At 32.5% G+C, this 22,694-nt stretch overlaps 1 protein-coding gene across 1 annotated transcript; it reads right to left on the bottom strand.

Moving 5' to 3' along the window:
• Nucleotides 1-1,045: 1,045 nt before the first annotated feature.
• Nucleotides 1,046-9,837, bottom strand: Dnaaf3 (Dynein axonemal assembly factor 3). The gene is made up of 2 exons (XM_072530979.1): nucleotides 9,066-9,837; nucleotides 1,046-1,659 (listed from the first exon to the last, which is right to left on the bottom strand). Exons 1-2 carry the CDS (start codon nucleotides 9,799-9,801, stop codon nucleotides 1,070-1,072), a joined length of 1,326 nt encoding a protein of 441 aa, XP_072387080.1. The 5' UTR covers nucleotides 9,802-9,837; the 3' UTR covers nucleotides 1,046-1,069.
• Nucleotides 9,838-22,694: the final 12,857 nt, after the last annotated feature.

Below are 22,694 nucleotides of genomic sequence, written 5' to 3'. Positions count from 1 at the left end.
TGAAGTGATATTTCAAGAAGCTTTATATTGTGGAAGGTATTTAGGTCACCGGAAATAGTATTAATAATATTAGTTATGCGGACGATACCGTCATATTTTCAAGTGACGTGGATGATCTACAGTACATAATATAACATGTATACAATGCATGTGATAGGTACGGACTGCAAATAAATCTCAAGAAAACGAAATCAATGATATTCTCAAAAAAACCACAAAATGTAAATAACCTGATCATCAGTAATACAACGATCGAAAGAGTAACAACATATAAATATTTAGGAACGTGGGGCTAAGCAAAGATGAAGATCAAACAAAAGAAATCAGATCTAGAATAGAAATGGCAAGAAACACGTTCAGAAAATTGAAGAACTTACTTTGCAACCGTAACCTTAATCTAGAGATCCGCACAAGAATGCTACGTTGTTATGTTTTTTCTACTTTACTATACGGCATGGAAGCGTGGACAATAAAAAAGTTTGAAATCAAAAATTAAACTCCTTTGAGATGTGGTGCTACAGGAGAATCCACAGAATATCGTGGACTGAAAAAGTAATTAATATAGAGGTGTTACAAAGAATGAAGAAAGAATGTAAAGTTATAAAAACTGTTAAAATTAGAAAGATCTGGGTCATATAATGAGGGGCGAGAAGTACGTATTACTTAGATTAATTATGCAAGGAAAGATACAAGGGAAGAGAAACCCAGGATGACGCAAAATATCCTGGCTAAGAAATTTGAGAGAGTGGTTTGGTTGCAGCTCATTAGAATTATTCAGAAGTGCGGCCAATAAAATTAAAATAGCAATGATGATTTCCAATCTCCGATAGGAGAAGGAACCTGAATTAGAAGAATTGGCTAAATTAAATGCTATAGAATTTTCGAATCAGATGTTGTCATTCATATATTCATAAGTGTATGATGAGTTTCTTAAAAAAAAAAAAGAACAAGCAAAAGAATTAAGATAACCGATATCCCTGCCATACACACACAGACGCACATACACATAAGACTATACAAACTTGTGGTAAAACTTTTGTATAAAGAAGGCTAGTGGTATCATTTCTTTTTATTTTAATATAATCTTAGCATAAGCATCCTTTTCATAATTAAATTTAATTGATTCAGTTTCAACCCCTTTAAGAGTTTCTTCAAATGATTTTGAAAAACTTTCAAGTTCCTGTTTTCGGCAACTTGGAAGATATAGCTGATTTTCAATAAGCATAAATGCTCCTTTTTTGGCAACATTATTAATGAGTTCGCCATCAAAAAACTTTAGGTAGCTACTTCCAAAATAAATAACGTCAAACAATTCTTGATACTCTTGTTTGTGTTTAAACATATGTAACATAGAAGCAGATGTTAAGGTTATCTTGTCTTCAAGTTTCAAATATGTCTTTTTCGATCTTGGAATAAAGTCTAAGCCCGTGTTATCGATCACCAGATTCTCTTCTTTCATGACTACATTACCCATAAGGGAATCGTTGGTTTTCTTATGATTATATTTCTTTTTATATTCAAGTTCATAGAAAATTTGCTTTAAGTTTCTTTCTGTAACATCAGTAGCTCTGTAATGGTTTTGACCGTAGACTGATTTTAAAAAGGTTTCATCCTCACAGGTCAAACCAAAGCTGATGAATGGTCCAGTTTGCATATCACCTTAAAAAAACAAGATATATTTATACATCAATATTAAGTTATATACCAGGTTAATTAAATTAGAAATTGCATTAATTTGAATACTTAATATAATTATTTGTAATATATTATAATGATAAATGCATAAAATAAAACGGCAGCGAAATTGTAAACTATTGGAAAGAAGTAATCAATGATCTATAATAGGTGCCATCTTTAAATGCCGTTTTCGATGCAAAGGTTTGCAATCATAGGTAAAGATTGCGGGTATTTTCGAAACTGCTCGTGAAGATCTTCGCTGTCTTCAAATCTACGTTGAATATAATAATATGTAAAATAAGCCAACAGGATGCAGTAGGAGCAATTTATACAGACTGCTTTTAAAAAAGAAGTAATTCCCACCATTTACGAAAGTCTTGGAAGTTTCCACCAAGAATCTAAAGTTTCTAATAAAATAAAATACATAACAATCAACTAGGTATTTAAGAATATATTAAATTAGTAAAAACTTTTCTGTGAGCTAATGTGCATCTAATAACAACCGTCTTCTTAGGAAATTATATATAAAACTAAAAGCAATAAGCCAAAAGTGAATCGCAAGAAATTATAATAAAATAACTACATCTTAAATTATAAAATAGTGAAAATTAGATAAATACCAAATGGGAAAAAAACAACTTAAAATAATCTGCTATGCAGACTACTACTTAACATGGTAATTTCCCCAAAAAAAAAGATAAAATAAATGGTTATGTAAATTGTAGCTAGAAGGTTAGATAATAGAAAAAGAGATTGAGATTAAATAACTAGGCATCACACTACTTAGCAGCGGAAAGCACAAAACAGAAGTGAAAGATCAAGTGAATAGAGCCAACAGAGACGTAGGTTGACTGAATGAAACAATGTGAAGAAACAAAAATTTTGGAAAAGAAATGAAAGGCAGAATTTACAAAACAGTCAAACCAATCAGACCAATATATACGCGACAAAAATGGAACGTGGCACAGAAAGGACAAAAAAATATTAGAAACAGTAGAGATATAAACTCTTAGAAGAATTTATGGTAAGACACTAGGAGACAGAGCTGGAATTACGGCTATACGACGTAGATGCAAGGTAAAAAATATCAAGGACTTGGTAAGAAACAAACGAGTAGAATGACAACAAATATAGTAGTGAAGGCAGCGAGAGACGGTTCCCCAAGCCAAAGGCCATCAGTTCGACCACGAAAATGATGGAATCACAAGTTACTGGAGACACATTGAAAAACACATAGAGTTATGTCTTGTTAAATGAAAGAAGAAGAAGAAGAAAGAAGAAGAAATAAGAAGAAAAAAGGAGAAAAAGAAGAAATAATCCTGATTTCAATATATTCCAAACGAGAAAATTTATTTTATATATTCCTAGATAACTATTAAAGCCATTCTACCAATCTAACACAAAGTGTACAAAAAAAATAATGGATAGCAGATGTAACTTAAGCCCTTAATAAAATAAAAAATTGAAAATCACCAGGATTGTATAATGTACCAATAGAATTTTTAAAGGCAGCTCCATCTGAAGTTCTGGACCATATATTTAGTAAATGTTTAACCCTTTTCGACACGAATTTTTTAAAACGATATATAATTTTTTTTAAGTTTTAGCGATTATTAAAAATATTTTTCCACAATTTTTAAGCTCCTCAGGAAATTTGTCAAATTTGACTTTCTGAAGTTACGTTATGTACACTGCAGTGTACACAATGATTAACAGACACATATTTTATTTATAAGACTGTAATTGACAAAAACTATTTAATTGGTATGAAAATCTGTAAAACAGTTTTGATTTTGAGCAATACATAATGATACTTGACATTTTGTGCAACGAATATACGTTCTTGATCCACAGTTGCTTCCTTTACAACGAGCGATGTTGTCACAGAAAGTCGGTAAATGGCCAAAGTTATCGTAACGAATATCTTCAATCGGACGCACTTGTTTACCAGAAGGACCTGCTGCGTTACCTACAGGAGAACTACCTTGAGGATGTAGAGAATTATTTGAAACTGGTCTCCCCCGTTTTTTGCTGGGTATTTTTCCTGCCAAAATAAGTGCCTCAGCAACGTGTTGTCGAAAATGTATAAGGTCCATGACATTTTTTTGCGGTATTTTCAGCTCCTCCAATTGCTTTCTATATTCCAACCAGCTGTTGGTGACAGCCATGTCAACAGCATGTGACATTAATCGAACAGTCCATTTCGTTGTTCTGATAAACGATCTGTACAAAGAAATAAGAAAATCGCACTTGTCAACACCTCCCATCCCATTGTTATAAAGAGAAACTACTTTGGGCTTGTCACTTCAATATACTCTTTTATCTTCTTATCCCATCTTTGACATACATCAGAAGAACTTACTCCAACGAAATTGGAACCCAGAGTAACAACTCCGCTATCAATCCACTTGGTTAGTACAACACCAGATTTTATACAGATAACGTTCTCGACGAAACCTCTGGTAAGTTTCTTTTTATTCTCTTGGCACATAGTAAAAGGTGCTTTAGAAAAGCGGTCCAACCGAATTGTACCAGCGGCATATATTGGTTTCTTTGACAACCATTGAAATAACCAATAAGAACTGAAATAATTGTCAAAATAAAGTTGTGCTCCTGGAGGTATTTGCTCGGATAGGTGCATTACTACAGCCGAAGACTGGCCAAACAACATATACTCTGCCTTCAGTTCTGTATTTGCACCTTGGTAGACGATGAGACAAAAAACTTTTGGAAATTTTTGTTTTAGCAAATAGAAAAAACGAAGATATACATTTGTGTAGATATAACAAATTTGACATTTGAAGATATTTTATTTGATTAAAGTTATTTGATCTTATTTTAATGGCATAGATATTAATCATTCAGTCAGTCACAATCAGATTATAGTGTAATTTTTGAGTAATTGACTTGTTACTTAGCTCAGTAAACTTAACTTATTTATTCCTCGCATAGACGAACAAAGCTTGAAAATAATGCATAAATTAGCAGGTTAAGCCCATGATATCATCATATTGGTTTGAACAATTAATTCTTTTCCTGTAAACTTTTGGACAGCGAATATATTTAATGCATCTTCAGAAAAACTTGAACTTGATGCATTTTTGTAAACTTCAAAAAAATAAAATTTAAACATTAAACTTGATTTTTGGGTTAAAGTGAACTCTAAGTAAGTGTTATGAAACTAAAATTTACACTTAAAAGTGAACTTTTATTTATTATTTATTTTAAACTGACTTTAATTATGCTTTTGTATGATATAAATCCACTTTTCTCTTTATAGTAATTTGTGTTTCGAAGTTGGAAACGAATAAAACTTAAATTGAAAATTTTTTGTTGTATTTTTACAATTTATAACACAGCATTTACTAAATCTCATTTTCTTCATTGAAGAAGGTGTAAATAAACACGAATATGAAATATGACAATTTGAGAATTGACAATATGAATTTATGAAATCTATGAAATGTGCAGTAAAAAATGCTAGATTTCTCCGCTACTCGCGCACGATCGTTTATCGTATCACATCCAAGTACTTGCACGTCTCCAATACCCCATCTCGTCGGCTTATTTTTAATGTATTGTTTAATATTCACAGCACCTTTAAAAGGAACCTCGATACTATATACCTCCTCCGGTTCCAACTGCCTGCATCTTTTTCTTATGGTATTGAAAAGGGGGAGTACTTTCCACAGTCGGTCTTCCAGCTGTCGATTTTCGTTGGAAGTGAAATGCATCGTATTTCGTAGTTTGAAAAATCTGTTTACTTGCATATTTTCAGATATTAGAGGAACTGCAAATTTGTGTTCTCAGTACATTCGGACTCTCGGATAATTCAAATTACCCATTATTAACAGAATTCCAAAAAATGTCTTGACTTCTGCAATGTTTGTAGCGGGAAAGTTTGGCACAGAGCTAACAACAGCATACCTATAAGTTTGTTTTTTCTAGGCAGATATTGAGGAGCTCATCCGTGAAATACTGGTAAAAAATTTCTGGACTGGGTAAACTTATCACTTCTTGTTTCTTACTTTTATAAAACTGAATATTTTTTGACATTTCATAGATCCCCTTTGTCCAACTGATCTGTTCTTTTTCAATTAAATTTTGTGACTTCAATATTCGCTTGCAAATTCGTGTGCTGTCTGACATGTGTGTATTTCTTGCATTGGCGTGTCTTGAATATCATGTAATTCGGCACAATTTCAATCAGCGCAGCTTCTTCTGGTTCCTCACATATATCGCCTTCCACCAATTTATTCTCATCTACAAACAACAGTACTCTAATATCACACAATTTTGCTGAAGAAAAAGAAATAAAAAACTAAGAAGAGTCCCACTTACCCCTACACAGCATATCACGATCTTCAAAGTAATTATCCTCTTCCATATCTAGTTCCTCTAAATCGGAATTATCTCCATTGATGATTTCATAAAGTTTCTTCTCAGTTAACGGTTTTTTCCAGTACCGTCTGTCAGTCATCATGTACACTGTAAAGTACATATTTGTAAACCTTCATGCTATCAAAATATTAGAAGTTTTCTAAGAAACCAATAATTCATAACTTACCTGAAATTACAGTAGACTCGAGAAAAATATAACAGTTTGATAAACACGCAAAAAACACCAGAAACACTTATAACTAATTTGAGGTTATACGCCAACGTGATATTCACTGTACTAAGAATGGTCACTTTACACAAAACAGTAGAAGGTAAACGTGTGATGCGTCGATTTTATATGCAATTTGTCATACAGTGTGCCGCATGACTTACAGAGAGTTGATTCGGAAATAGCCCATTAATAGCATTTGAAGTATATGTACACTACAGTGTACGCCGTGTCGGAAAGGGTTAAGTGGATAGCGGCTCCCAACAAATGGAAAAAAGCATTTATTTTATAAATATTTAAAAAAAAGCCAAAAGATATAAAAAGGAATAGTTAAAATCCCCTGATTTTTAAAGTAGCAGATTTTGAAGATAGAAACGATAGCAGTTATATTTTTAGAAAATTACACCTAGAGTAGTACTTAAAATAGGGCCTTGCATTACATATAAAAAACAGTAGATAATATTGGGTGAATATAATCGACAAGACTGTAGGAATATGAAAAATTAAGAATGTTTGTTTATTTAAATACTTAGGTTACTATTACAGAAAAGGCTACCAAGATATACATTGTATAAAAATATAATTGTGTTAATAAAAAGACTGACATTGATTCATAAACTAATCAATATCTATAATTACACTTTATCTTACGAAAACTAATATTTTATTTCAAGAGTAGTACTTAAATTTAAATAGATAGAAAACATACATACAACATAAATACAAAATAAGTGGTTGATATGATCCTTCATGGGCAATCTTTCATTTTTCCGGCTGTATGTATAGCAGTTAACCTATAAAAAAAAACAAAACAATTTATGATTAGGTATGCACCAATTGTCAAGAAAATAGTGCTAACTGTCATATATCAATACTAAATTTTAAAACTTTGAGAATAGTTAATATGACAGCTAGCCACTACATAATATTTATGATTTCACTTATTACAATTTCTTAACTTGCAATGAAAGCAATAATTATTGATGGAAAATGTACATTTTTACTTTTAAAAAATTTAACAAAGAACAGTACCTGGTTTTCACGCAATGTTGATTTTTCCTTTAAAAGTTCTGGGGTTGGAACTCGACTAAAATTCACTGCAAACAAACAAATGGCAAAATCTCACACTGCAAAGATAGTCTGGAATGGTCTGGGACAAACAAAATGAGAGTGGAAGCTGGGAACTGGGACGCAGTCTTCAAAACTCGGCTCTTGGAACACTCAAGCCTTTGCCTGGAACCATCTGGATAACTTTTAAAGTTATTTGAAACGCCTTTCTTCAAATTCCTTAGGTGTGAGACGGCACGAAACAAAACAGTGATTACTCTTATTTAAATCGATACATTACATTCGAGTATAATTCACATTTTTCACAAACAAAATTGCCGGTTGTTTTTGAAGATTCCGTATAACCTCTTTCCCCGCAAAATCTCAAACCCAACATTAATAACTGTACTTAAAACTCCACACTGCTACTAAACTGCACATATTCACATGACAAAAGACGAAAAACATTGCGAATTAGAAGAAAAATTCGAACTAACACCGAAACCAACTGCTTTTCACAGAGGCTCCACTGACAGTGATGTCATTCTCTTCAAAAATCGTTAATCCAACTCGGTATAAACAAAACATAAACGAAAATATTCTGTTTATTTGACTCACAAAATATCTTAAAGCGGCTCTTTATCAAAAAAATACCGAAGAAAATGCGCATCTATGATATATAAACAAACTTTAAAATGTGTTTATTATCAATTCCAGCGATGCAAAAGGAAATACTTTTTTGGTGTTGCTACACCAGTTGTATGCTACAGTATAACCCGAAGTAGCAAATAAATGTAAATATTTTTATTAAGTAGGTCTCTCTTCAAATTCCCTTCATTTCAATTTTCATGATTCAGTTACCTTTAGTTCACGAGATATTTCTAATTGGCCGTTTATCTACCGCACCCTGTATTATATAAAATAAAAAATAAAAAAATAAAGGGGTGGACTAGTAAAACGTCATTAAAAAGGTTTACAGTCCATCTAATTTACTTACCGTTGCACGTCATTATCATTGACAGAGATCTAAGTTGACATAGTTGTCAAAGTATAAAAAAATCATGAATCCATTTTAAATCAAATAGTTCACATAATTATTGCAAACGTGGATTATACAACAAAACAATTTAATATTTAATGTAAATAAATAGAAACAAAATAAGAGTTAAAAAATAATCTTGTTCAAAACAATTTGAGCTGCTTGTACGAGTCGTATAAAGATGTAAAATGTAATACTTAAACAAAAACAACACTTTTTTCATTACTTATTAATAATAGTCAACACCGCAACTATCAAATAAGTGTTACCAATTTATGCCAAAATATCACCTTCGTTCGATTACAGTTACAGTGTATTCCGAACAAATGTTCTTCATAAAAACGCTTTAGAATGCATTTATACAAATTAAATGAAACATATTTTGTATTTTCTTAAGTTAAAATTTATACAAATTTTTAAATATTATTTCTACGCGTATATAATAAAATATGTCTAGTGGCTGTAATGCCAGTCTACTCGGTAAAGTGATTCTAAAAAAGAACACACCTACCGCCTAAATATTTCGTGTTGGTATCATGTGACCTCACGGACTATGACGCGGATGACGTGCAACGGTAAGTAAATTAGACGAAATATAGATAAACTGTAAATACTTAAAGCTGCATTATGTGGACACAACGATTACCAACATAACTAAAACAACAAACTTCATTTAAATGAATTATTACTTACCTAAATATCCGTGATGTACAAAATTTGCACCATTTGGCACCACTGCACAGACTAACGATCTATTTGGCTTCGAGACTTCTGACTCCAACCAAGAAAACGATACACCGTTGGCTCTAAAACTTCTATATTCTTGATTACAGATCTGTTTTGCACCAACGTCATGAAGTCTCATATGCAAATCCCAATCAAATGCTCCAATTTTAGAGTCATATCGTACTCCCAAAGTTCTCCTAAGTCGTCTATCCCAAGAGAGACAAATGTCAAACTCGTCTTTGGATCCCCAGAACTTTAGTAAAGTCTCTAAGTAGTCCCTCTCCTTATATTTAATATTAAGTGAAAGAAAGTCCATCATTGTTTTTAAATAATCGTAGTTAGTTATCATTTTCAACAAATCTACTGCTGTTGTTTGCAAAAACTTAGCTACAGAAGGTCTAATCAAAGTATTCCCATATATTTCCATAAATATTCTAGTTTTCTGAGATAACCCAACAATTTGCTCTGGTTGTAGAGCTATACTTAATAATAACATCTGTCTTGCAATTACTTCTAGGCATGCTTCCACCAAAATAAAGTTTATTTTGACATTTTTATGTCTGTACTTACAGGCTTCTGTTTTTAGCACATGTCTACAATCAACTCCGCCAACAATAAGAATATTTATTGTTTCTGGAATATTGTTTTTTGATAATTCGTATTCTTCCAAAATATCGAGTGCTGGAGTTGTGCCCCAAAACATTTTTAATGTTTACTATTTGTAACTGATATATTGATCAAACTCGAATATCTACTACTATGGAAACGCAGACTGACAAGTAAAGGATGACTTTAATGGTATTTTTGGTTTTATGGTTTACGGAAACAAGAATTATCTATCAAATAGTCGTTATTAATAAGAATTAAAAAGTAAATTTGGTTTTAATATTTATAATGCAAATGTCATTTTCTAGTATGTATTTTAATATACCATTTTTATGTTTGGCAAATATTTTTAATTTATTAATTCTAGAGTTGTTCTAAAAAATATTGTTTTACTTATTTCTAAGATGTTTTAATTTGACAACGAGGACTAAAACAAAATAAGAGTTTCTTTCTGATATGCTGTAAAATCGGTGACGTTTTGGTCGATTCTTTGTACTGTTAGTCTAAGATCCCACTGCCAGATATATACATTTAAGAATAGGTAAAGTAAGGTAAAGCAAGGTAAAGGTAATGCATTGTAAAGCAAATAGTAGCATGCGACAGTTGTCGTTTAAAAATACACATTGCAGAAACATGCTCTGGCTTGTCCACATCCGAGATACGGGCAATTATTTTGCAGAAACGTCCAATTATGTACTTTTGCGCTACCTGTCGTGATGCATTTAAGAGTGTTCCTATGTTTGTGCGAAGATTTGCCAAGCTGGAAGAAGAAATCAACAACCTCAAAGAAAAGATTACATTAATGGAAAATAGCAATTCACAGACAACAGCCAATTAAGTTTTTTATGAAGTACAACAACGTATAAATAGAGCTCAAAATCTCATGAGTTATAAAATTCCTGAACATAACTTTAATGTTTTAGCCGATCGCATAAGCTATGACAAATTTCAGGTATGTGAGGTCTTTTGTTTACTTGGTTTACAGCAAGAGGAATCTACCATATCACATATTATCCGAGTTGGCAAAGTGTCCAGTTACAATAAAGCTAGACCAGTCAAAGTTATATGCAATGCTAACACGGTGAAATTGGCTCTAGTAGTCTAGTAATAAGCTTCGAAATAAAATCTGCCGGCGATGAAAATTTATGTATTAGATACTGCAGTCGTGTTCCTACAGTTTGTGAAGTTAAACTACAAAAAAACTAGTATCCTTTCCATTAACAGGTTTTTATTAAAATGTTGAAGGCATTGAAACAGCTAGAAATAGACGAAGGTAAACAAATCAAAGGAACAGACAAGTATAAGTATTTAGGTTTCATAATATCAAACAAAGGAACAACGGAGGAAGATATAAAAAATAGACTAGGACAAACAAGAGACTGCATACGAAAATTGAACCCGGTACTATGGGATAAGAACATCAGCATGAAAACAAAGAAAAAATATATAATACCATGACAAGAAGTATCCTCACTTATGGGTGTGAAAATTGGACAATAAATAAGAAACCCAAAAACAAAATAAGAGCAACAGAGATGGAATTCCTAACAAGAAGCTGCAGAGTAACAAGAAGAGATAGAATAAATAACATGAAGATTAAAAGGAGAATGGGAATGAACTCCGACATCATAGACTACATCGAACAGAAGAGGTTAACCTAGTACGGACATGTCAGAAGAGCAAAACAAAATCGGTGGATAAATAGAATAACAGAGTGGAGTCCGATAGGAAGAAGAAAGAGAGGCAGACCCCGAAGATCTTTCAGAGATAAGGTGGACAAAGCAATGAGTAGAAGAAACCTACAGGAAGGGGACTGGCTAAACAGGAAAAATTGGAGAAAACGGTTGAGTGAAGGAATACAGTGAAAACTGTGGAAATCCTTGTATATGTATTTTCGTACAAAGATTTCCGAGATCCTGAAAAGGATTCCTGCTGCTTGTACAATACAATTATTTTAGTGGAGAGTAACTTGAATGATAACATAACTGATTGTGAAATTAAATGTGATGGTTTTAGTATCTACAGATGTGATAGATCCCAGAGAACCAGTGCAAAGTTGAGTGGCGGTGGTGTACTAGTGTTTGTTAACAACAAGCTAAAATCATAAACCATTAGTGTTGGTAAAGATCGGGTTGAGCAAATATATATCTTATGTCAACTTAATGAAGTTAAGTTTGTGGTCGGCGGTATTTACATACCTCCACAATCACCTCGTGAAGTATACAACTGGCATTGTCAAACTGTGGGAAATGTTGTTCTGCAATACTCAGCTGAGAATATCTATGTTCTTGGTGATTACAATCTTGCCAATGCATCATGGGAGAATGATGAGTTTGGTGTAATGGTGCATTGTCCTGCAGGTGATCCAACTGTGAATATTGCTCAAGCCTTTGGTTTTTTAAAATTGTATCAACATTATAATATTTCCAATAATCGTAATGTATTTTTATATTTTTAGTTTTTTCCAATGTTAGGGAGCTTAATATCTTAAAAGCAAGTGATCCCCTTGTAGATCCTAGCATCCATCATGTGAGTTATGAATATTGCTTAAACCTCGATGTTAAAGAAACAAATAAAAATAAGTTGGTCTGATGAGTTGTTTTATGATTTTCGAAATGGTGATTACATTGCGCTTAACAACTTCCTTACTTACATAGACTGCCAGGTATGTATGGTTAATGATATTAAAGTTGCTACAAAATTATTCTATGAAGTTCTCTCTATAGGAATTGCTTACTTTGTGCCATTGAAGAAATACAGAACTTCAACTTTACCCAATTGGTTCTGTGCTGATCTTAGAAGACTGACTCTGGAGAAAAAATATGCTCACTATATTTATGTTAATAGTCGTTAATGTTGATAATTTTCCCACCTAAGAGCTAAATGTAAATAACTGTTTGAAATTTGCTTCAGCAACTATATTAAAGGTATATATACTGATCCCTAAGAAATGATCCAAAATCATTTTGGAAGTACATCAATGATAAGCGGTCTAGTTATAACCTACCTAACTCCTTATTTTATCAAGTCCAATCTGCAACAAATGGTCAAGACATAGCTAATTTATTTATGAACTTCTTCTAAACTGTGTATTTACCAAATAACAACAATCTTTACATACCTATCCATCAATTAAATAGCAACTTTAGTACAAATATTTGTCCTTCTAAGATTACCATGACTGATATTTTTAATGGCATAAATGAGCTGCCCAATAAGCTAACTGCTCGTCCAGATGGTGTGCCTAATTTTTTATTAAAAAAGTGTGTCTGTACCCTTGTAATACCATTTATCATATTGTTTAACCTTTCAGAGTTAACATGCGGACTGTGAGTCCGCTTGTCGAATTATTTCTCGATTTCTGACGATTAATTAGGATCTCGGTCGTGGCGTGCTCGCTAGCTTTAAGTGAGGTGATACTTTGTTCAGTACAGTTGTAAGAGTTGTGTAGTGCATTTAGTTCCGCTGTTATATTGAACTGCGGAACGTGAGTCCGCACGTTATACAAGTTGTCACAAATCTTCAGGTAAGATTAAATTTGAAAATATTTTATTTCTAAGGTAAATAAAAAATATTTGTGTAATTTATAATTGGGAGTGATCTACTGGTTATGTTTTCTGTATAAATGATTGATATAAACGTATTTTTTTACAGATTTTTCTAATATTTAGTTTTGAAAAGCAACACGCTTATCTTGAAAAGCTTCAAGCTCTTCCGTGCGGAATTTCTCCCTGATTCTGAATTAGAAGTTGAACCTGACGATGACGATGCTAGTTTAGAAGGAGATTTCGAAGAGATCCAGGACCATGACACCGATATGGAAGAAGAAGTTGAAGAGCCAATCTCAGAAGTCTTGGATGTTCCACAAAGAGTGCCGCATTTCATTGGTAAGGATGGAAAAACTAAATGGAAGAAACATGTAGGAAACCGCCGAATACAAACTCGCAGTGACAATTTAATTAAGGTAAAAATTTCTGGAGTAACTAGGGAAGTACGAGATATGAAAAGCGCATCAAAGATTTGGAGTTGTTTTTTTACTGAAGAGATTTTGCAAACCATTGTAGACAATACGAATATCTTTATTGAACTGTGTTCTTACAATCTCAGTAATAAATCTGCAAAGAAAACAGATATTTTAGAACTTAGGGCACTATTGGGTCTTTTATATATAGCTGGAGTAACCAAAAATAACCAGAGAAATGCAGAAGATCTCTTTAGGACAAACGGCTCACCGCCAGAGATTTTTAGATTGACAATGTCCCTTGCACGATTCAAGTTTTTGCTCAGACACATCCGTTTTGATGATAAACGAACACGATTAGAGAGGCAAAAATATGAAAAAATTGGCAGCTGTGAGAGAATTCTTCGATTCGTTTAATTCAAATTTACCTAAACATTTCTCATTATCAGCATATACAACGGTAGTCGAAAAACTGGAAGCTTTTCGTGACAGGTGTGGCTTTAGGTATATGCCCAATAAACCTAATAAATACGGCATAAAAATATACGCATTAGTAGACGCAAAGTTTCCTTATACCGCAAATCTAGAGGTGTACGTTGGACAACAGCCACCTGGCCCATATAAAGTTGATACGAGCAATATTTCCCTCGTTCCTCGCCTCTGCAGTCCCATATCTGGTTCTCACAGAAACGTAACAATGGACAATTTTTTTACGAACCTCAGCTTGGCCGATCTTCTTTTGAACGAACATCATCTGACTATGATAGGCACAAAGGCAATAGGCAAGAAAAAACAAAAGAGAGCTTCCACTTCAATTTACTGATCCTAAGAGACCAGAAAAACCAAGTATGTTTGGTTTTAGAGAAAAATGTACGATTGTGTCATATATACCCAGAAAAAACAAAAACGTTGTTTTACTCTCAACGATGCACCACGACGATTTGCTAGACGAATTAACGGGCAAGCCAGAAATCATCATTGACTATAATAAATCCAAAGGAGGAGTAGATTTAGTTGATAAAATGTGTGCCGCCTACAATTGCGCTCGAACCACTCGCCGATGGCCTATGGTCATTTTTTATTCTGCAATGAATGTAGCTGGTATCAATTAATTTGTAATAAACAAATATAAATCTAATGAGATAGATAAAATGCATAGAAGACATTTTCTAGAAGCTTTTGGTATGGAACTAGTAAACGATTATCTACAACGTCGATGTTTGAATAAACGTCTTCCTTGATCAATTAGGTCAAGAATAAAAGAAATTTGCCATATTGAAGAAGAAATTGTTCCAGCCTCAAATCCACAACCTAGTTGTCGAGAACGCTGTTTTTACTGTAGTAGACAAAAAAATAGCCAACTAGATATACTTGTCAAATATGCCTAAAGTTTGTATGCTTAGAACACGCAAAATGCATTTGCTCCGACTGCCTACAAGATGGTATTTCCGAAGACAGCAGCGAAGATTGACTTAATTTCAAGTTATAAATTCATTCATGTATCTACTTTACGCAGCTCAAACATTTGTTTTTTATTTAGTCTTTGTTTAATTTCTTGGAAATAAATGTCTTTTATTTGTTTAATTAGTGTTTTTGTGTTTTATAGTACTCAAAATGAGAAAAAGATATATCTGTTAACTTTTATTTTCGAAGCATGAGTTTAAATACAAATTATAATAAATTTGTGTGTAAATGTTTTTTTTGTCTATTTTAATTATAATTTAAAGGATCGACCAGTTCTCAGACCGTTTTTCTGAAAATATTTGTTTTTTGGACTTTTTCTAGATTTGCGGACTGCTAGTCCGACGTTATACTTTATGTACCATCATATTAAGTTATCGCTGAAAGGTTAATGAATCTCTGGAAACCTCGGTGTTTCCTTCTTTATGGAAAGAAAGTTATATTGTTTTTATATTTAAAAATGGTCAAAAAGACAATATTGAAAATTATCCTAGCATTTGTATACAATCTGCTATCCCTAAGCTCTTCGACAGTCTTATAGCAAGGCAACTTTCTTGTTTATGTAAAGGCTTAATATCTCAATCACAACATAGTTTTCATAGCAAAAAATCCATTGCCACAAATTTGGTTTGCTATCAATCTGATATATTATCTCATTATATTTTTAGCAAAAAATATTCTTTGGAGTTTTTTTCCAAAAATCAATACTTTTAGACTTTTATCGATTCTTGAGGTTCAGTATAAAGTTTCCAACAACCCAATTGCGGTTGATTCCATTCCCAAGGTAAAAGCACACTTCGGCATAGGGTAAATTTTGCTTGTTTAGTTCCCTACTTACTGTTTAAATTTTAAGAAAATCATAAAAATAAGAATTTTTTAAAATGGTTATTACCTTATGAGAGGACAAAAATACGTCCTATAATATGACGTAAATTAAAACCGAGGCAAAAAAGAAATTCTAATGGTAAAAGAATGTAATGGATGTAGAATTAAGGACAATGATTAGGCTGGCTACAAATAAGTTTTTTAAATTAAAGGTAAATAGAGTCAAGGGATCAAGAGGTGGTAACGGCACAATAAGAGGAAAAAGATGCCCATTCTTTTAGTTTTCAAAGTATGCAACTAAAATGCAGTATTATGTTCCACATTAGTTTAAATTTTTAATCTATGCTTTAAGACTTAGTAAATCTTTATTCGTATCTTATTATTAGGAGCCACATAAACAGCTCTAATAAGACCAATTCGATCTGATTCTGTACTTGTGTATTAAATATTGTTTATGTCTTAATTTTTATATTCAGATTTAATATTACTACTTTTAGAAGAACGAGTTTAACCTGTGATTTAAATCTTTATTGTATTTTACAAATAAACGTATATAAACAACAGTTTATATACATTTATTATATTTTGTGCGGTTATCAATAACAACAATATTATAACTAAAATGATTTATCTTTAGTTGAATTTGCTTATAGCTGCTCCCATGCTGTATACTAGTTTCGAAGCCTAAAACAATAAATAAGAGTAAGCTTCTGCATAAAATTAAAGAATTAGTTAATTAAACTTATAATGTTAAGTACATTAAGAAAATAAAATTTCACTTAGTTATAAACAAAATATATTTAATTGGGTTTATGAGAAAGTAAGCACGAAAACAGGCAGTTGAACAATACTGCAACTTGCAAATATTCATTTTTATATTCGCCAGACAAACTCAGATTTAGTGTAAGCCAACTCTCGGAAACAGAATTATTAATTTAAACTTAGTTTAAGTTAGGTTAGGTTCAATGTGAGTTGGTGCTTAACCACCCTTTTACTCCACCTAAGAGGTATATTGTGGTCCATCTCTAGGTTAAAGTTGTCGCTTTAGCCCAGCCTTTTTAACAATTTTTAATGTTACGCCGAAGTCAAACATTGCATTCTTCTTCTTTAAGGTCCTTCTTCTATCGAAGGTAGGAAATCATCATGGCTATGCGGACTCTGTATAGCGTTTTAAATTTGGTGGAATATTTTCGTTTTTCTGTTTGCAAATGAATTTTAAAACGATCAATATATTATGGCATTTTAAGTTGAGATTCTAAATATCAAGTTTTGGTATTCAGCTGTTTTTGTCTTTTGTTGTTAAAACGCAATAAACTGGAATATTTAAAAGTTGTTTCGAGTCCCCTAATATAATATTGCAAGTCAGGTATACGGTTTTTCTAAGACGTATTAACTGAGAATATTTTTTTGTCTTTGTTTACATTAATATTCCCCTATTCTCTGTATGTATTGTGAGGTAAAAAATTTGCAGTTAACCAATTTAAAAGTAAATACTCAAGAAGTTTTTTGTCGGTTCGTTGCTAAGAACGAGGTCAAAAAAGGGTAGATTGTTTGTTTTAAGTTTGTAGGCAAAAACTAGCTGTGAGACGTAAAGGGAAATTTATTTTGCGTTGAAATTTGTAAAATGTAAGGCATTGAGGAGTCGACATTTAAGCCCCAAGCAGATCAGACAGAAGAGATTTTGAATCGCGAGTCGATTCAATTTTTTTTGTGGTAATATCTTAAGACCGGTTAAGGTGATGATACTCTATGCAATGTGCCAGTTTAGATCAGAGTAATTTAAGAAGAATCAACAATAGAATGGAAGTATTGGAAACCATCAAGACACGAAAGCTGCAATACCTGGGGCATGTTATGCGTAATGAGAGATACAACCTACTTCAATTGATTATACAGGGGAAAATCCAGGGCCAGAGAAGTGTAGGAAGAAGAAGAATCTCATGGTTGCGTAACTTGAGGGAATGGTACAGATGCACATCAATTGAACTATTCAGAGCAGCAGCATCTAAGATCAAAATAGCCATGATGATTGCCAACCTCCGTCGCGGAGATGGCACGTGAAGAAGAATCACTCATAAGATTTGTGCAGTACACCGGCACTGATGAAATTTGGAAAATGTTTATATAGAATGTCCCCGTCGACAGCTTGATTTCCTCCATCAAGTTTCTGTTCCAATCGTTCCTGCCTACGTATGGAAATGGTTTATTTTTATTCAAGTTGAGAGTTATGTCCTTTGCAGCTCCAGTCCCATAGATGTTAACAAGTTTTTTTGAAAGTTAAGTGCTAAACAGTGAAATCAGGTAACAATTAACATTTTAATTTTAAAGTAAAGACAGACATTTTTTTTGCTAAAACAATAATTGCTTTCATTAAAATTTAAAGGATTTGTAATAAATAATAAATTGTAAATTTTATGGTTTAACAGCTGTCATTTTAATTGTTTTTATTTAATATAATGTTAACATATGACAGCTAGCTTTGTTCTTTTCGATATTCATTTGTTTTGCTTGTTTTAAAAAAAGGTTAATCTCTGTGCGGTAATATTTGTAAGTTTTTGTAGTATCTCCTACCCCTTTGTAAACGGAGTTTGTAAACGGACACATGTAAGTTTTTTTTTTATTCTGTATTTGGTAACTATTTATATAGTATATTTTTTATGCCATTTATGTGTTGATAACGGTTTGTATGAGACAAAAATAAACGTTTGATTTGTTGCTCTGATCCTTTGTTTATTTTAGTTTAGAAAATCTCCTAACCCTTGTATGTATTTTTGATTTTAGGGAAGAAGAAATTTTCTTTCTTTTTCCAGCAGGAAGTTTTCTTCGAAGCGGCGTCCAAATTTAAATAGCGAGAGGTAACCTTGTCTGCCATATCTTATTTCATTTTGTCCAGGAGATTTATGTAAGTACCCTTTAATTTTTTTTGTAGCTGCCCCAATCCGACCCATTTATTTCACTTATCAACGACCCCAGCTCTCCAACAACCAACTGAGTGTCGTACGCACTAGTAGCGTTTATTTTGCTTGCCCTATCTTCGCCCCATAGTTTTTGTCCCCTATTTCTACCCCTATTATCGTACCCTGAGGTAGGAAAAATATTTTCGTTACATCTGTTGACTGCCGCTCTAAAAAGTTCTGCACTACTGCATTCAAACCATTCCCTTAAGTTCTTAAGCCAGGATATTCTTCGTCTTCCCACATTTTGCTTTCCTCAGATTTTGCCTTGCATAATAAGTTGTAATAATGCGTATTTTTGTTTTTTTTTTTATTTTAAAACTTTTCTAGAAAATTACTTGTATATCGTGAAACGATGCAAAAATTAAGACATTAAAAATAATTATATATATATATATATATATATATATATATATATATATATATATATATATATATATGGTTAACATCTTTACGAATATACTTACTTATTGTTTTGGGAAGTATATAGGGAACTTAAAAAGAATTCTAAGCAATGAAATTTCCTCTGAAAGGTATTTAATTTGTTCGAGAAACGGCGTGTCTATAATTGAAAAGGTGAGCAATTTAATATAAATACATTAATCAGTATTGGAAAGGACATCTCCGTAAAAGCTCTGTGGAGGACTATTACACTATTGTAGGTACAAGACTTTAAAGAAAGGAGACTAAATATTTAAATTTCTTAAAATAACCAGATTGGGAACATGTGTTTATTGCTTCTGTTTATTTTGTTAACGAAAAATACTATAGAATGTCAAAATGTTTTTTAATATAAACCATAAAACCGTAACATTTTCATAAAACCAGAAATCTCCTTGGTTTAATTCTATTAGACCGAATAACACGTTTCATATTTTAACCCATCTACTGGCAATTCGTTTAAAATAGAACTTTATACAAAATTTTAAGGTCAATTTATGCGTATGCCTTGTTTTACTACACCTATTTATCTAGACTTATCATCTGGAATAAGAGAAAACCTAAAAAAAAATAACATAGTTATGCAAAACAACAAGCTAATTATCTTACTTTCAGCAGTAGACAAGATAGCAAAGAGAGTCATCCAATTCGCTTCAGAGCTCAACACTACAGCGAACTGTATTCATATTAACAGGGAACATAACACATGGATTTGACGATAATCAATACACAGGAGCAGCTTTCCTGAATGTAATCAAAGCCTTCGACAAAGTTTTGAATAAGAGATTAACATTCAAAATAACAGAATATATATCTAGAGTGGGATTATAACAAGATGCATCACCTCGTACGTAGGCGACCGGTGGTACAGGATCCAAATAGGACCAGTTGTGTCTGAATAAAGAACCCCGGAAGCGGGAGTAATACAGAGGGCGGTCTTATCGCCTCTTTTTTACAGCGTATAGACACCAGAGGTTCCAAGAATACCCGAAACATTATCCAGCATTTATATAGATGACACTGCCATAGCAGCAGAACACAGGAAACTGGATATCGTTGTAAGAAACCTAAGACGGATACAATAGAAGAATTAAGTATTCAATGGAAAATAACCATAAATCGCCCAAAAAATTAGCCCAGAAGAACAGCTAACAGTACAAGACAAACTCATCGAATGGAAAAATAAAGCTAAATACTTAGGAGTCATAATAGACCAACGTTTAAAGTTCACACCACACCAATTTTTAATGCAACTGTCTAAAAATTAGACATATACAGAACCAAAATTAGAGGGCTCGTGGGGAAGAAGAAGCAAATTAGCAACGGAAACTAAATTATGACACAAACGTCATCATATTACACATAATAACGTGTGCATCTTCCGCATGATATATACATGAAATACAAAAAAAAAGAAGATACAGCAAAGAAGCCGCAAAAGTACTCAGATACGTAGTCGAACTCTTCCTGTTTAAAGATTTAAAGCAAGTAAAAATATTACAGACGATAGAAGAAAAAGCCTAAGGAAAATTTGCCGAGCTAGAAGATCACCCAAACCAGATCCTTCGAGAGATGACAGGGTAAGATGAGTTCCATATATGGAAGTACAGAAGATGTAAACAACAAATGTTAGCGAATATTTAACTTCTAAGTAATATTGTAGCTCTATCAAAAGAAACCGTCATGCATATTAACAAAATTAAACAAACTACAAAAAATACTACTAACCCCTAAATTGGGTAAGAGAGTATCACACTCTCGAGTTTATATTTTATTTGACCATTAATCCTTTTAAATTTATTTCTGATTAACTACTTTTGTAGCTCTCTATTATTATAACTCTTGCTTAGATTACTTTGTGGTCTATGATTTGAAGTCTATGATTTGGTCTATGATCTCATTTGTTCCATCTTTACTGTGAGTAAGAAATGATCCGAATTTTCATTTGCCCTCATGTAACTGCGGCTTTCTTTTATAAACTTCAAGTGTTAGGCTTCTATAAGTGTGCGGTTATTTTGATTAATTATTTGTTTATCCGGAGACAAAAATACTTTTTAAAATTTCTCAAAATAGGTTCTTATGATTCAAATACTATGTTCCAGGGCAAATGCTGTAAGCCTTCTACCGTAAAACATAAGCATTGATCTGCCACTATGATGTTTGTATGATTCGAGTCACATTCGTCCCATCCTGAAAATACGACGGTAAATGGCTTTTAGAAATTATATTTAGGTTGCATTGCATCTGGTACTATTTTCAAATCTGGATATTCAAAATAAAAGTAAAACCAAATTTAAAAATCGACGTGGCCGGAGTTGTATAGTGTATAGTGGCCGGAGTGGCCTATATGGTACCTAACGGAAACATTTTAATGTTTTCAACCCAAACGTTCGCATTGTAAAAAGTATTAAAGAACCACTTCGTGAATTGCAACTAATAAAGCACTTGGGACAAGTGCAAAGTTCTATATCCAGTAGTTCACATTACAAGTAGTGTGATTATAATAATAATAATCAAATACAAAGGTAAAAGCACTTACATCTGTTATAAAATTGTGATTGAGCGGAAACAGATTGTAGCATGTTAGTTCCCATGGTTGAGCTGCACCATACATTATGATCATCAACATTCGTTGGTTTTGAATGTTCCAATATATCCATGGCGTTTCGTACAGCAAATCAAAAAGTCTACTAGTCTAAAATATTAAAAATATCTTAACAATTTAATATATCTAGTACGTAATCATTAGTTACATGTAGTTAAATGTGAAAACGTTAAAAAGTTACTTATTAATTTTACAGTCCTAGATCTAGTCCTATCCTAAAAAGATCAATATGAAAATTTCTGATTTTGTAGCAGACTGTAGCAGAAAAGTAATAGTTTGTTAGTTAATTTCGTTTATTTTTCTGTGAACTTCAGGAATATTAAAGAATTTGGACTCGCTACCGGTCATTGAACCAAGACTTTTTGTCAACTATTTTATCGGTTTCTTTATTCATAATTGTCCTCCAACTAGGCTGTGGTCAACCCTGAAATTCTTTTCCAGAATTCCACTCAGGGTGTTTTTTTGGATTACTTCTTGACTACCGCTTAAGTGTTTATCTCACCCATCTCGACTTCCTGGACCCAACTTACTTATTTGTGGATGCCTGCCTTTAATTCCGTGAAAGCTCTGCAATATTAATGTACCAGGCCATCGAACTTTATTTATATTAGACACGCAACTGGTAACTTTATGAATTTCAAAACATTAAAGAACGACGACAAAACCATTTTCATTTTAATTGTTTTCAAAAACTTTTTGCAAAATATAAAATGTTTTTGCAATCCTACTCACTATATTTTTAA

Source organism: Diabrotica undecimpunctata, chromosome 1, assembly GCF_040954645.1.
Source record: "Diabrotica undecimpunctata isolate CICGRU chromosome 1, icDiaUnde3, whole genome shotgun sequence".
In the NCBI taxonomy this organism is placed as follows: Eukaryota; Metazoa; Arthropoda; class Insecta; order Coleoptera; family Chrysomelidae; genus Diabrotica; species Diabrotica undecimpunctata.
The sequence above is the reverse complement of the archived record's forward strand: the minus strand, read 5'-3'. Positions and strand labels throughout refer to the sequence as shown.

Coding starts and splice junctions, on each gene's coding strand:
- Dnaaf3 (XM_072530979.1), bottom strand. CDS start 9,801: ATGTTTTGGGGCACAACTCCAGCACTCGATATTTTGGAAGAATACGAA. Junction 1,660..9,065: donor TGTACATCACGGATATTTAG/GTAAGTAATAAT, acceptor TGTTTTTTTAAG/GTGATATGCAAACTGGACCA.